Below are 13,198 nucleotides of genomic sequence, written 5' to 3'. Positions count from 1 at the left end.
GCCGCCGATCTGATATTGATGACCTATCCTGAGGATAGGTCATCAATATCAAAAAGCCCGGAGAACCTCTTTAATTACTTTATCATACATTGTTTGGCTACCTACAGATATAGCCAAATTGATTTGTTTCCCAGTCCTCAAGCTTTAAAAAATCTAGGAAGAAAGAGTGTAGGAACCGACTCGTACGTGGCCACCATGCCGTGGTGGGCAGGCCCATGTATTTTGATCAAAATGTATACGATGTGTCTCAGGTTGCAACAGATCAATAGATTGTTTAGTTGAAGTTTAGTACAAATGTAATAGTTGTGTTTAGTGATTACCTGCAGCACCCGTCCTGAGCGAGGTTCCAGCACACGCAATTTCTTGTCTTTGCAGGTTGTAGCCAGTAGACTTCCATCCGTGTTAAACGACATACAGAGGATGACGTCTGTGTGGCAGTCTATCATCTTCACTGCTTCCCCTTCTTCCAGATTCCATATCAATATCTGAACAGATATTGTTATTACCACCAAGGAAACTGAATAAACATTACCAACAATACTAAAATACTAAGGGCCCTTAGGACGAATGTTGGTACAACAGCTTTTCCCAATAATTGCGCAGTGTAAAGGTGCCATCAGTCATCCAACAAACAAACACTTTTTCGTCAGGTGATCTTTCGACACCTAAAATCCTAATTTATCTACAGCACATCACACGGTGAAAATGGATGTGCTGCTGACAAACATTAAATATGTATAGAGACTAATAATGGCAGTTGTGATCATTCATCCCCATACAGAGGTGGTTATTGCTGCTTGTACAGGAAAGGTCTTCTGCAGCTGATCGATCAGACTATGATCAGCAATGAACGGTTGGTTCCCGATTAGAGATGAGCAAATTTTTCAAAAATTCTATTCGTCCGGTTCGCCGAATTTATTAGTGGCGAATCGCGTTAAAAAACAGCTATTTCCTGGCTGCAGAGAGCCTTTATAGTGGTGTAGAACACTGTGCCTTGCAGTAACACGCATAGGGAGTCTGCTGTGGTAATTAAATAATACTGTGAGTCAGTATGACATGCAGATGACAGGCATCGCTCTTAGAATCACTGCACACTTCACTTATTTGGGCAGTCACGGGGCCAAAACTGACCAAATAACTCAAGTATGAACTCAGCCTTTCAGGTCGATGTTAGCGTAAAGAAGAAGCGCACTCCTTTTACACCGTCGTCAGCTGATTCCACATAGATGTCTACAGAACCTGTTCTATTAAACGCTTATACAAGTAGAGCCCCCCCTCCCCCGACAGAGTGGAGAGGGTGTCAGCAGTACGTTTGTGTTGACTTCACAGATTATTTTGCCCTTCCTCTGATCCGTCAGAACAATAACCCCCGAAAAACGGATCCTGTCTGTGGAGCATCCGCCTTCACTCGGTCAGCATTTGGTCAGTAATCCATCAGTATTGCTAATGCCAAAAAAAAACAGGAGTGGATCCAAAACAGAGATGACACATGAATAGAATATGTGTTTTGTACCCACTCCTGCTTTTGTCTACCAAATAACAAGCCAATTCTAATGGGACCATACAGGCCTTACATCTGCTACACAGACAGGATCCGTTGTGCGTCTCATTTTTCCTTCCTTATGACAGATCAGAAGAAGGGTCAGATAAATGATTATGTCAGCCAGGCCGAAAGGCAAAATTGTGGCCCAGTCATGAAGTGGGGACGGTGGGAACAGCATGAGAAGTCCACAGAGTGGCTCTATGACATAGTGGTGAGGTGGAAGCAGCATAAGGAGACGACAGAGTGGCCCAATGATAGTGTGGAGATGGCGGCAGCATCAGGTGGCCACAGAGCGACACAATGACAGAGTGTGGAGGTGGCGGCAGCATCAGGAGGCCACAGAGTGGCACAATGACAGGGTGTGGAGGTGGCTGCATCATCAGGAGGCCACAGAGTGGTACAATCACAGTGTATGGAGGTGGCGGCAGCATCAGGAGGAGGCCACAGAGTGGCACAATGACAGTGTGGAGGTGGCAGCAGCATCAGGAGACCGCAGAGTGGCAAGGTGACATAGTTTGGAGGTGACAGCAGCATCAGGAGACCACAGAGTGGCAAGGTGACATAGTGTGGAGGTGGCAGCAGCATCAGGAGACCAGCATCAGCAACTCTAGACTCAAGTTGCTGCTGATGGAGCGCTGAGGGCCCCCCCGGTAAGACCTGTGAGAGAATGGACGATGGCGCAGATCGGCAGCGGCCAACTCACTACATAGGAGGTCTCTATAGTAGTTCAGTTTGTCCTCCCTCTCAGTGGGTGTAAAAAAGGCTCCCATTTTGGACAGGTAGCGAGGGTTCAACAAGGTGGAGAGCCAGAAGTGAGCATGCATTGGGTGATTTGTGCAAGTGACTCGTAGGGACTTGCATCCTCCATCTCCACTGCATACTGCCAAGGTGTGTCTGGGTCCTCTGCCTCGTCTTCCTCATCGGCCTGTAGCTCCTCTGGCTGCTCCTGCTCCTCCTCTCCTGTCACCTGTGTGTAAAAACCACCCATTTTGGTACACATTGCTTGTGCTCCAATGTCCAGTGAGATCTAGGTGCCACGTCTCCAGTCCCCTGACCAGCCAGATTTACCAGCATCTGTTCCAGGACATGAAGCAGTGGAATGACGTTGTTAGCAACTGACCAATAACGTGGCCTCCTCAAAGGGCCTGAGCAAACAGCAGGTGTCACGCATGAGCTGCCACTGGCAGACATTGAAGTTACACAGAGGAGTACTCCTGTCCGCTTGAATAATCAAGAAATCGTTGATGGCCTTTCTCTGTTCATATAGTCAGTCCAACATATGGAGGATGGAATTCCAACGGGTGGAAATGTTGCATAACAGCCTATGTTGGGGGATGCCGTTCTGCCGCTGCAGGTCAAGGAGGGTGTGCTTTGCGGTGTACGAGTGACTGAAGTGCATGCAAAGTTTCCTGGCCATTTTTAGGATGTCTTGCAGATGGGTGGAAGACTTCAGAAACCGCTAGACAACCAGATTGAACACATGCCATGCAGGGCGCATGGCTCAGCCCTCCTTGACGCAGCGCAGACACCATGTTCTTCCCGTTGTCGGTCACCATGGTTCCGATTTTGAGTTGTCGCAGAGAAAGCCAGGATTCAATTTCCTGATGAAAGACATGGAGCAGTTACTCCCCAGTGTGACTCCGGTCGCCCAGGCAAACGAGGTGCAGAACAGCGTGACACAGAGGAGTACTCCTGTCTGCTTGAATAATCAAGAAATCGTTGATGGCCTTTCTCTGTTCTTATAGTCAGTCCAACATATGGAGGATGGAATTCCAACGGGTGGAAATGTCGCATAACAGCCTATGTTGGGGGATGCAGTTCTGCCGCTGCAGGTCAAGGAGGGTCTGCTTTGCGGTGTACGAGTGACTGACGTGCATGCAAAGTTTCCTGGCCATTTTTAGGATGTCTTGCAGATGGGTGGAAGACTTCAGAAACCGCTAGACAACCAGATTGAACACATGCCATGCAGGGCGCATGGCTCAGCCCTCCTTGACGCAGCGCAGACACCATGTTCTTCCCGTTGTCGGTTACCATGGTTCCGATTTTGAGTTGTCGCAGAGAAAGCCAGGATTCGATTTCCTGAGGTGCAGAACAGCGTGACACCGCCTCGCCCTGCATATTTGGTATGCTGGAAAGGCACTGTGAATTGTCCCTGCAGTGGAGGCTGAGGACACGGTGGAGGATGAGGAGGCAGAGGCGGGCATTGTCGCAGGACCAACAGCGTGACAACATGGAGGCGGAAGCGGCATCACCTGGCCAAGTTGCTGGTGTGGCTGTGCAGGAACCACATTCACACAGTGGGCCGTAAAGGACATGTATTGTCCCTGACCGCAGGGCCGGATTAAGAGCATCATGGGCCTGGTGCAGAAGATTTTAATGGGCCTTTTTATAGAAAATGAAAACGCAACGCAGAGCAACTTTTTATAGCACAAATAAAGTGTGAATTTACGCAAAATTACACATGTGAAAATACGCATGCATAAAGTTTGAAGTGTGAACGGGTCTGCGTAATCCCATTCAAGTCTATTGGACTAAAGTTCATGCGTAATTTTGAAGCAGATTTACGCACGGGTTTGCGTGTGAAAAATCTGCTGTGTGAACTTAGCCTAAGTGTACATCTCTGGCCACAGTTTAAATATACAGCCATCTATATAGATGGCTGTATTATGTATAGCCACCCCCCAAGGAGTTAACTAGTGCTGCTGGATATGTCATCACGTCTAGCTTTTCCATGCTCCTGAATGGCATATGTGTTTATAAAAGCTAATCTATTATAAGCAGATATGCCATTGAGGAGCTTGGAAAAGATAGGTAGGCAAGAAATAGTCACCTAGCTTTTCCATGCTTCTGAATGGCAGATCTGCTTATATGCATACATGTTTATAATAGCCAAGCTATTATATGCAGATCTGCCATTCAGGAGCATGGAAAAGCTAGGTAAGAAACAGTCACCTAGCTTTTCCATGCTCCTGAATGGCAGATCTGCCTTTAGGCATATCTGTTTGTAATAGCTGAACTATTATAAGCAGATATATCATTCAGGAGCATGGAAAAGCTAGGTGACAATTTCTCACCTAACTCTTCCATGCTATGCTCCTGAATGGCAAATCTGCCTTTAGGCATATCTGTTTATAATACCTGATCTATTATAAGCAGATATACCACTCAGGAGCATTGAAGAGCTAGGTGACTATTTCTCACTTAGCTTTTCCATGCTCCTGAATGGCATATCTGTTTATAATAGATCAGGCTCAGCTATTATAAAGATATATATGCCTATAAGCAGATATGCAATTCAGGAGCATGGAAAAGCTAGGTGAAAAAAATCATCACCCAGCTTTTCCATGCTCCTGAATGACATGTATAAATTATACAGTATACAGTATAATAGGTGAGGTGAGCCAATGCTGATTTACTTACCGCCTATGAGTTGTTTTCTGGGCAGTACACTGAAGGCTGCTGAACGCGACTCACCACTGGCAGCACCCCTGACTCCATGCAGGAAGAATTTTGAACTTCCCGCGCGCAGCAGCCGTCACTGTCTTTCACTTTACGGCATGGCCTAGGCCCCAGGGGAGGAGTCTGACGTGACGACGCAGCGCGGCATGCACAGCTGACCTGTCACCTGACCTGATCTGTCAGCTGTCACTGTCCTGGTGAGTTCCTACTAAAGGGTTGCGGGGCGGCCGCCTACTAAAGGGCAGCGGGGCGGCCGCCAGGCAACCTCAGCGAGGCGGCCTATGCGGGCCTAGCTCCGGTTGGCCTATGTGGGCTGCTGGGCCTATTTTTATGCAGGGGCCTGGAGCTGCAGCTCCATCCGCCCCTACGTTAATCCGGCCCTGCCTGACCGTAGTTACAGCTCCACATGTCGGCGCTGCCGTGCACTTTGGCAGACACCGACAGGCTCAAGGACTGGCCCACCTTCCGTTCTACATGTGTGTGCAGGGCTGGCACTGCCTTTTTGGCAAAGAAATGACAGCTTGGGACTCTCCACCTCGGCTCTGCACAAGCCATCAGTTCTCTGAAAGTCCACCACTTGGAAAGGGAGGGACTGCAGCACCAGCAACTTGGACAGGAGCACATTCAGCTACTGCGCCGTTGGATGAGTGCATGCATACTGTTGTCTCTTGACAATCGCTTCGGTGATCGATTGCTGACGGAATGACTGACGAGGAGGAGAAGGAGCATCAGGACCAGCAGATGATGGGAAGGACAGACAGCTCCCTTCGGCTGAGGTGGTGGAGCCTTAAATGCCTGAAACCGGATGCGTGCCACTCAGTGATGCAGCAGTTGCTGAGCAGGCTGGACCACCACATTGGAGCCATGGTTCTCCCAGGCCACTTTATGGTGACGCTGCATATGTTGACGCAGGGCCCTGGTGGCCACGCTTCAACTTCTGCCCACAGATTCTGCTTATGGCCATGTTCACCTCCTCTGGCGGCTTAAAAAACTGCAACACCGCCAAGTAGGTGATTTTACCCCCAACACTACGCACTGACTGACTGCTACCGCCCCTGCTTCCGTGAACCCGTGCACCACTACTTTCTGGGCAGGTAGGCTCCTGCGAAGCGGGTGGTCTACCCCGGGCACGTTTGGCTACCGACCTCCCACTGCTGCCACCTTGCTGACTCCCGGCCACGCTAGCAACTTGCTGGCTCCGCCGATGCCTCACGGGCAAGCTGCCACCCTCTTCTCCCGATGATGATGAAGCCCCTAATTCACCAGGCTCCCAAGTGCGATCAGCTACATCATCGAGTACTGTCTGTACTGTCTGCGCGTCACTGATGTCTTCCTCAACGGTCTCTTGGTCAGGAGCCCCACCACTCGCAACACCAGCTCCCACGCCACTCTCCTCATCACTACTTGCCCGCCTAGCGGAGAAAGAGGCGGATGTCTCCTCCACATCTTGGCTGGCCAGTAGCTGCTGACTGTTCTTTAGTAGCTCGTCCTCGCTATATAGTGGGGCCGAGCCTACAGCATATAATACTTCTCTGGCTGAGGGAACAGAAAAGGACAGAGGCAGGTTGAGGACAGGTAAGGGCACAGGGCCTGCTCCCGGGCCATGCCAACTAGGTGTTGTGTCTGACTAACCCACCGACTCTTGGCTGGGGGTGTCTAATGTCACTTGGGAAGAAGTGGACAACCGAGTCAACCATTCAAGAACCACTGGGTTTCTGGTCAAGACACGACTGCTAGATGACACCAGAAGCTCAGGCCTCTCTCTGCTACTCCTGCTGCCACGCCCCCTTACTCTGCTGAGACCTGTGCCTGCGCCATAAACATTTAGGCCTTTGCCACTCCCCTGTGCAGGGCCTGGCACTTCTCTGTCTGACATACTGTTAGATCAAATAAATAAATAAAAAGGAAATTAAAACACCCCCAAAAAATCTGTAAATTTCTCACTTCACCACACAACGGCTAATAAGCCCTTTTTTCCCCCTAATACATGCCAAAAAGGGCTCTAATTTTCTCACTTCACCACATAACAGCAAATAATTTTTTTGTGCCACTAATATGCAAAAAAGGGCTTTAGAACATATAACTGTACCGCTGAATGGCAAAAATATATTCTTCTTTTTTCCTCTTATACACCCCACAAAAGGCTTTAGAACATATAACTGCACCGATGAATGGCAAATATATATTTTTCTTTTTTCCAATTATACACTCCACAAAAGGGCTTTAGAACATATAACTGCACCGCTGAACGGCAAATAGGCCCTTACTTTTTTCCACTTATACACGACACAAAAGGCTTTAGAATATATAACTGCACCGCTGAACGGCAAATAGGCCCTTACTTTTTTCCACTTATACACTCGACAATAGGCTTTAGAACATATAACTGCACCGCTGAATGGCAAATAAAAAAAATTTGGGCCACTAATACACATCAAAAAATGCTATAGAACATATAACTGCACCGCACAAGGGCAAATAAGACATAGAAATATTTCCTTGTAATAAACCCTGTTAATGGCTGTATCAAACAGCACTTGCACCCCAATAACAACGGTTTGCTGGAATTACAGAGCTGTATAATGGCAATTTGTATCCCCAGTCAGTGCAGCAAGGTATAATAGGATTGTTCCTATTACCCAGGCTGTAACCTCCCCTACTGAACCCTGTTCTACATAAATGCTGTGGAATGATTCCTCCCTATCCTTTCCCTACACCTGGAATAATTTTTCCCTGAACTTGTAAATAGTTTTTTTTTAGCACAATAAAGTCTTTCCTACCACTGTCCCTGGCACCTGTCACATCTCTCCCTGCACTAAGCACACTGGAAAATGGCAGAATCCAAGATGGCTGAGGCTATTTACAAATGCCTTGCAAAAGTATTCACCCCCTTGATTTTTTCGTATTTTGTTACATTACAGCCTTAAGTTCAATGTTTTGCTAATCTGAATTTTATGTGATGAATCAGAACACAATAGTCTAAGTTGGTGAAGTGAAATATATAAATAAAACTATTGTTTAGAAATAGAAAACAGAAAATTTGCATGTGCGTATGTATTCACCCCCTTTGTTAGGAAGCCCATAAAAAGCTCTGGTGCAACCAATTTCCTTCAGAAGTCACATAATTAGTGAAATGATGTAACCTGTGTGCAATCTAAGTGTCACATGATCTGTCATTAAATATACACATCTTTTTTGAAAGGCCCTAGAAGCTGCAACACCTAAGCAAGAGGCATCACTAACCAAACACTGCCATGAAGATCAAGGAATTCTCCAAAGTAAGGGACAATGTGGTTGAGAAGTACAAGTCAGGGTTAGGTTATAAAAAAATATCCAAATCTTTGATGATCCCCAGGAGCACCATCAAATCTATCATAACCAATGCAAAGTACATGGCACAACAGCAAACCTGCCAAGCGACGGCCGCCCACCAAAACTCACGGACCGGGCAAGGAGGGCATTAATCAGAGAGGCAGCACAGAGACCTAAGGTAACCCTGGAGGAGCTGCAGAGTTCCACAGCAGAGACTGGAGTATCTGTACATAGGAGGACAATAAGGTGTACGCTCCATAGAGTTGGGCTTTATGGCAGAGAAGCCAGAAGAAAGCCATTACTTTCAGCAAAAAACAAAAAGGCACGTTGTGAGTTTGTGAAAAGGCATGTGGGAAACTCACAAAATGTATGGAAGAAGGTGCTCCGGTCTGATAAGACTAAAATTGAACTTTTCGGCCATCAAAAAAAACGCTATGTCTGGCGCGAACCCAACACATCACATCACCCAAAGAACACCATCCCCACAGTGAGACATGGTGGTGGCAGCATCATGCTGTGGGGATGTTTTTCAGCAGCCGGGACTGAGTTGAGGGAAAGATGGATGGTGCTACAGGAATATTCTTCAGCAAAACCTGTACCACTCTGTGTGTGATTTCAGGCTAGGACGGAGGTTCACCTTCCAGCAGGACAATGACCCCAAACACACAACACTTGAGTGGTTTAAGGGGAAACATGTAAATGTGTTGGAATGGCCTAGTCAAAGCCCAGATCTCAATCCAATAGAAAATCTGTGGTCAGACTTAAAGATTGCTGTTCACAAGTGCAAACCATCGAACTTGAAGGAGCTGGAGCAGTTTTGCAAGGAGGAATGGGCAAAAATCCCAGTGGTAAGATGTGGCAAGCTCATATAGACTTATCCAAAGCGACTTGGAGCTGTGATTGCCGCAAAAGGTGGCTCTACAAAGTATTGTCTTTAGGGGGGTGAATAGTTATGCACATTGACTTTTTCTGTTATTTTGTCCTATTTGTTGTTTGCTTCACAATAAAATAAAATAAAAATCTTCAAAGTTGTGGGCATGTTCTGTAAATTAAATGATGCAAATCCTCAAACAATCCATGTTAATTCCAGGTTGTGAGGCACCAAAACACGAAAAAAGTCAAGGGGTGAATACTTTTGCAAGGCACTCTATAGGGCTGTGACATCACAGGGCTGGCTGCTGATTGGCTGCATGCATGGCATTATGGGTGATCCCGTGTTCCCAGAGTTCCTTGCTCCATGTCCTCACACGTGCAGCAGCCATTTTAGGAAAAAAATGCGTTTCGTTACCACGAAGCGTGAGGAAATTCGGATTCAGTGCAAATCGATTTTTTCCTGAAATTCAGATTGAATTCCACTTTGTCAACTTTGGCCACTTTCTGGTTACTGTTGATTATCTGACCATTGTTGGATGGATGGATAATATAGCCATTGTTCTGGGGCATAGCTATAGGGGAAGCAGGGAAAGCGGCTACTTTGGGGCCCGAACTCAGAATGGGCCCACCCAGGAGGAGGACTAAAAGATTTTATTGTCTGGGCCACCTCGATGGTGTTATAAAATGACATTATATACAGACGCTATAGGAAACGGACGGAGCGGCTGCCGGCCTTTGTCTGAGAAAGTGATATTGACTAGTGCTGCACAGGAGGAGGAGGTTGTGAAGAAGTTGCTGGGGAACGCCATTCAAAAATTTGCTGTGCAGCCCAGCCATTTACAGTTAAACCACTGCCTTTGTTGATATTTTTCACCATTTTCTATATTTTATACAGTATGCTGCCCACTTGTTTGCTAAGGCTTTTATGCTGTCCATACAGTGGTCCTGTCCATAAAATGGCTGCAGATGGAGGGTCATGTGACCAGGCAAATCACATCTAATAGATGTTTTCTCCATTGACATACACTCATGGGTGGATTGACCGTAGACCCTACAGGGAAACTTCCCGGTGAGCCCTCCGCTTGGCCGCCAGCCAGGTATATATAGATCTGATGTTTTCAGCATTAATTAGTTTAGGAGAATCAAGCAATTATGCACCTGGCCTGCAGAAGAAAGTGCCCTCCTGCATTCAACTGTATTGCTGTCCTCAGGACCATGATACAGTTTCATACTGTGGTGCGGGCAGGAGTATTTTGTGCTACACTATGGTATTTGGTTCTGCTCTATGGTATTGCTGGCCCTGTCTACTTCTGTCTAATTGGACCTGCCTACAACATGGGGCCACTTTTAGGTTTCTTTCCAGGACCACTTTAAGTTCCCGATCTGCCCCTGCATACACTGCGCCTGCTATCTGCACTTGTAACATAGTACATAAGGCCGAAAAAAGACATTTGTCCATCCAGTTCGGCCTGTTATCCTGCAAGTTGATCCAAAGGAAGGCAAAAAAAACCTGTGAGGTAGAAGCCAATACTGTTGGGAGTCTAGTGGAGATGTAGAGTGTTTGAATGGAGGAGGTTGAGTTATGTGTCTGGTCACATCAGCAGCCTCTTATGGACCCTCCTTGTGGACAGCACAAAAGACTTGGCAAAATGGGGCAAACCTTATTAAATATACAAAAAGGCACAAAATTTAAAGAAATGTTATATTAGTAAGTGTCATATAGTCATTTTGCAAACACATTTGTCAATAGTAGTGAGAAACTGGCCAACCCCTTTAAGTATGGTTTCCATTACAGGTCCCACGTGCTAGGTAGGAAGATAAAAAAAAAATGTATATATTAAATTGTGGGTAACCCCTTTAGGGCCATAATCACACATCTAGGATTCTGAGGTAAGATATAGTGCAAATTTGACCCCTGTGAATATACTCCAGGTAAGAAGGATACCATACTACACTGAGCTCCCTCTCCACACAAGATATGTAGCACTTGATTAAATATATCTAAATATAAGTCTATAAATTGAGGTATTACTGACCTTGTAGTCATATCCAGCACTGAACAGTATATTGTTAGCAGTAGGATGCCATTCTATGAGTCCCACCCTTCGGCTGTGTCCATAGAGCTCCAGTACTGCCTCAGTCATGTTCCTCTTGAGACCTCCGTCTGGAATGTCCCATATCCTCACCTTAGAAAAGGATGCACTAGAATTACAACAATATAACTACAGCCTGGGATGATATGTAGGTGAGTTTTGTATCAGTGGTCTCATAACTAGATTTGGCTTGGCCTACAGAATGGTCACTTTCAGGAATGTATTTGATGCAGATTGTCTAAAGTGCATTTCACAGTTTTTTTCACACTAATCCTTGTCAAAATGCAATCTGCAATACAAATCAGCACAAAGAACCACAGTTCCACTCAGGAAATTTCCGCACTGTGTAGATGACATTTTTAAAATCTCATCTACTTAGCTGGTACTGTATTACGCTGCGGACTTGAAGCACCAAAATCCGTGTGGAAAATCCACACGTTACAAGAAAAGTTATTCCACAATTGTTATAAACAGACACATCAGATATCTGGTGGGTCCTCCTTAAAGGGGTTGTCCGGGTTCAGAGCTGAACCTGGACATACCCATAATTTCACCCAGGCAGCCCCCCTGACAAGAGCATTTCATGCTCTGATGCCCTCCCTTGCCCTGCGCTGGATCGCGCAGGGCAAGGGCTCTTTTATTTACAATAACACACTGCGGGGCGGAGGCTTCCGCCCAGCAGTGTGTTCAGTGACGTCACCGGCTCTAATGGGCTGGCTTCAGCGCTGCCCTAGCCGTTTTACGTCACCGGGCCCACTGCTGGGCGGAAGCCTCCGCCTGGCAGCACTGTGGAGAGCACTTGCGGTACGTCACCGGAGCTCCAGAAAATGCCTTTGCCCTGCGCGATTTAGCGCAGGGCAAAGGAGAGCATCGAAGCATGAACTGCTCCGATGCTCAAGTCAGGGGGGCTACTGCCTGGGTGAAAATGGGGATATGTCCAGGTTCAACTCTGAACCCGGACAACCCTTTTAAGATAAAGGGAGAAGGAATATTGCCACTTTATCTTAGGAATATATCTGTTCACATTTTATGTTGTGTGTATAAGGTTTTATAAGGAAAATTCTATAAGATCTCACGATTAATAATAGTGCCATAATGTCTATAGAAGAGAAATACTTACCGAAGTGTCCTCGGAGCAGGAGGCGATGACATTCTCAAGGAAGGGGTTCCATTTAATATCCAGCACTGTGCCCTGGTGCCCACACACCTTGGGATGATTGAACTCAATGCGTCCAGTCTGGGGGAGGCACAGAAGATTTCACAGGTGAACCTCCAACCATGCAGACCTGGGGGAGGAGGACAGACAGATACACCTGTCAGTAGCTCCTCCCTCCACCTGCACACAGGTTACAAAGTGCTGTCTAATACCGTCTGATATTTCATATCTATCATCTCTAAATACAACCACCAAGCTTCCATGCAACCATTACCCCATGTCTTCTACATTATCCTACTCAAAGGTCAAATACATATGTAGGTGAAATAATACATACGTCGTTTTCCATGTGTATAGATAGTTATGACCAATCTTTAGGATAAGTCATCCATACCAGAACTGGAAGAAGTGTCCAAAACCCCCACTGATCAACTACCAGAACTAGCACAGAGAAAGGAGCCAAAAGCACAGGTTAGGCCCATTCACATATGGTTAGGCCCCCTTCATATATGTCCAGTGATCCGGTTCAGTTCCCCTCTGACGTGGTGTAGAAAACGTTGGAGGAGAACTGAAGGTAGAACTGATCCCACAGTTTCCTTTGGGATTGTTCTCATACATCCAGCGCACCACTTATGATACCAGATGCCAAAAAGAGCCGGACAGAAAAACGCTGCAGTGGATAGATGCCGGATCTGTGCCATAAAGTGCATGACGCATATATTGGTTGTGTCCGGCTCTCAGGCTAAAATAGCTGGCTGGACA

The 13,198-nt window shown here is 46.6% G+C and overlaps 1 protein-coding gene across 2 annotated transcripts in view; it reads right to left on the bottom strand.

Moving 5' to 3' along the window:
• Window positions 1–13,198, bottom strand: part of CORO2B (coronin 2B) — a 63,613-nt gene that overhangs the window by 6,896 nt on the left and 43,519 nt on the right. For both annotated transcript variants that reach the window (XM_040414330.1, XM_040414331.1), the window contains exons 3-5: window positions 12,401–12,517; window positions 11,224–11,373; window positions 321–485 (exon numbers count right to left, since the gene is read on the bottom strand). In XM_040414330.1, the coding sequence (XP_040270264.1) occupies window positions 321–485; window positions 11,224–11,373; window positions 12,401–12,517 (432 nt within the window). The remainder of the gene's footprint in view (window positions 1–320; window positions 486–11,223; window positions 11,374–12,400; window positions 12,518–13,198) is intronic.

This window comes from Bufo bufo, chromosome 1, assembly GCF_905171765.1.
Source record: "Bufo bufo chromosome 1, aBufBuf1.1, whole genome shotgun sequence".
NCBI classification, from domain to species: domain Eukaryota; kingdom Metazoa; phylum Chordata; class Amphibia; order Anura; family Bufonidae; genus Bufo; species Bufo bufo.
The sequence above is the reverse complement of the archived record's forward strand: the minus strand, read 5'-3'. Positions and strand labels throughout refer to the sequence as shown.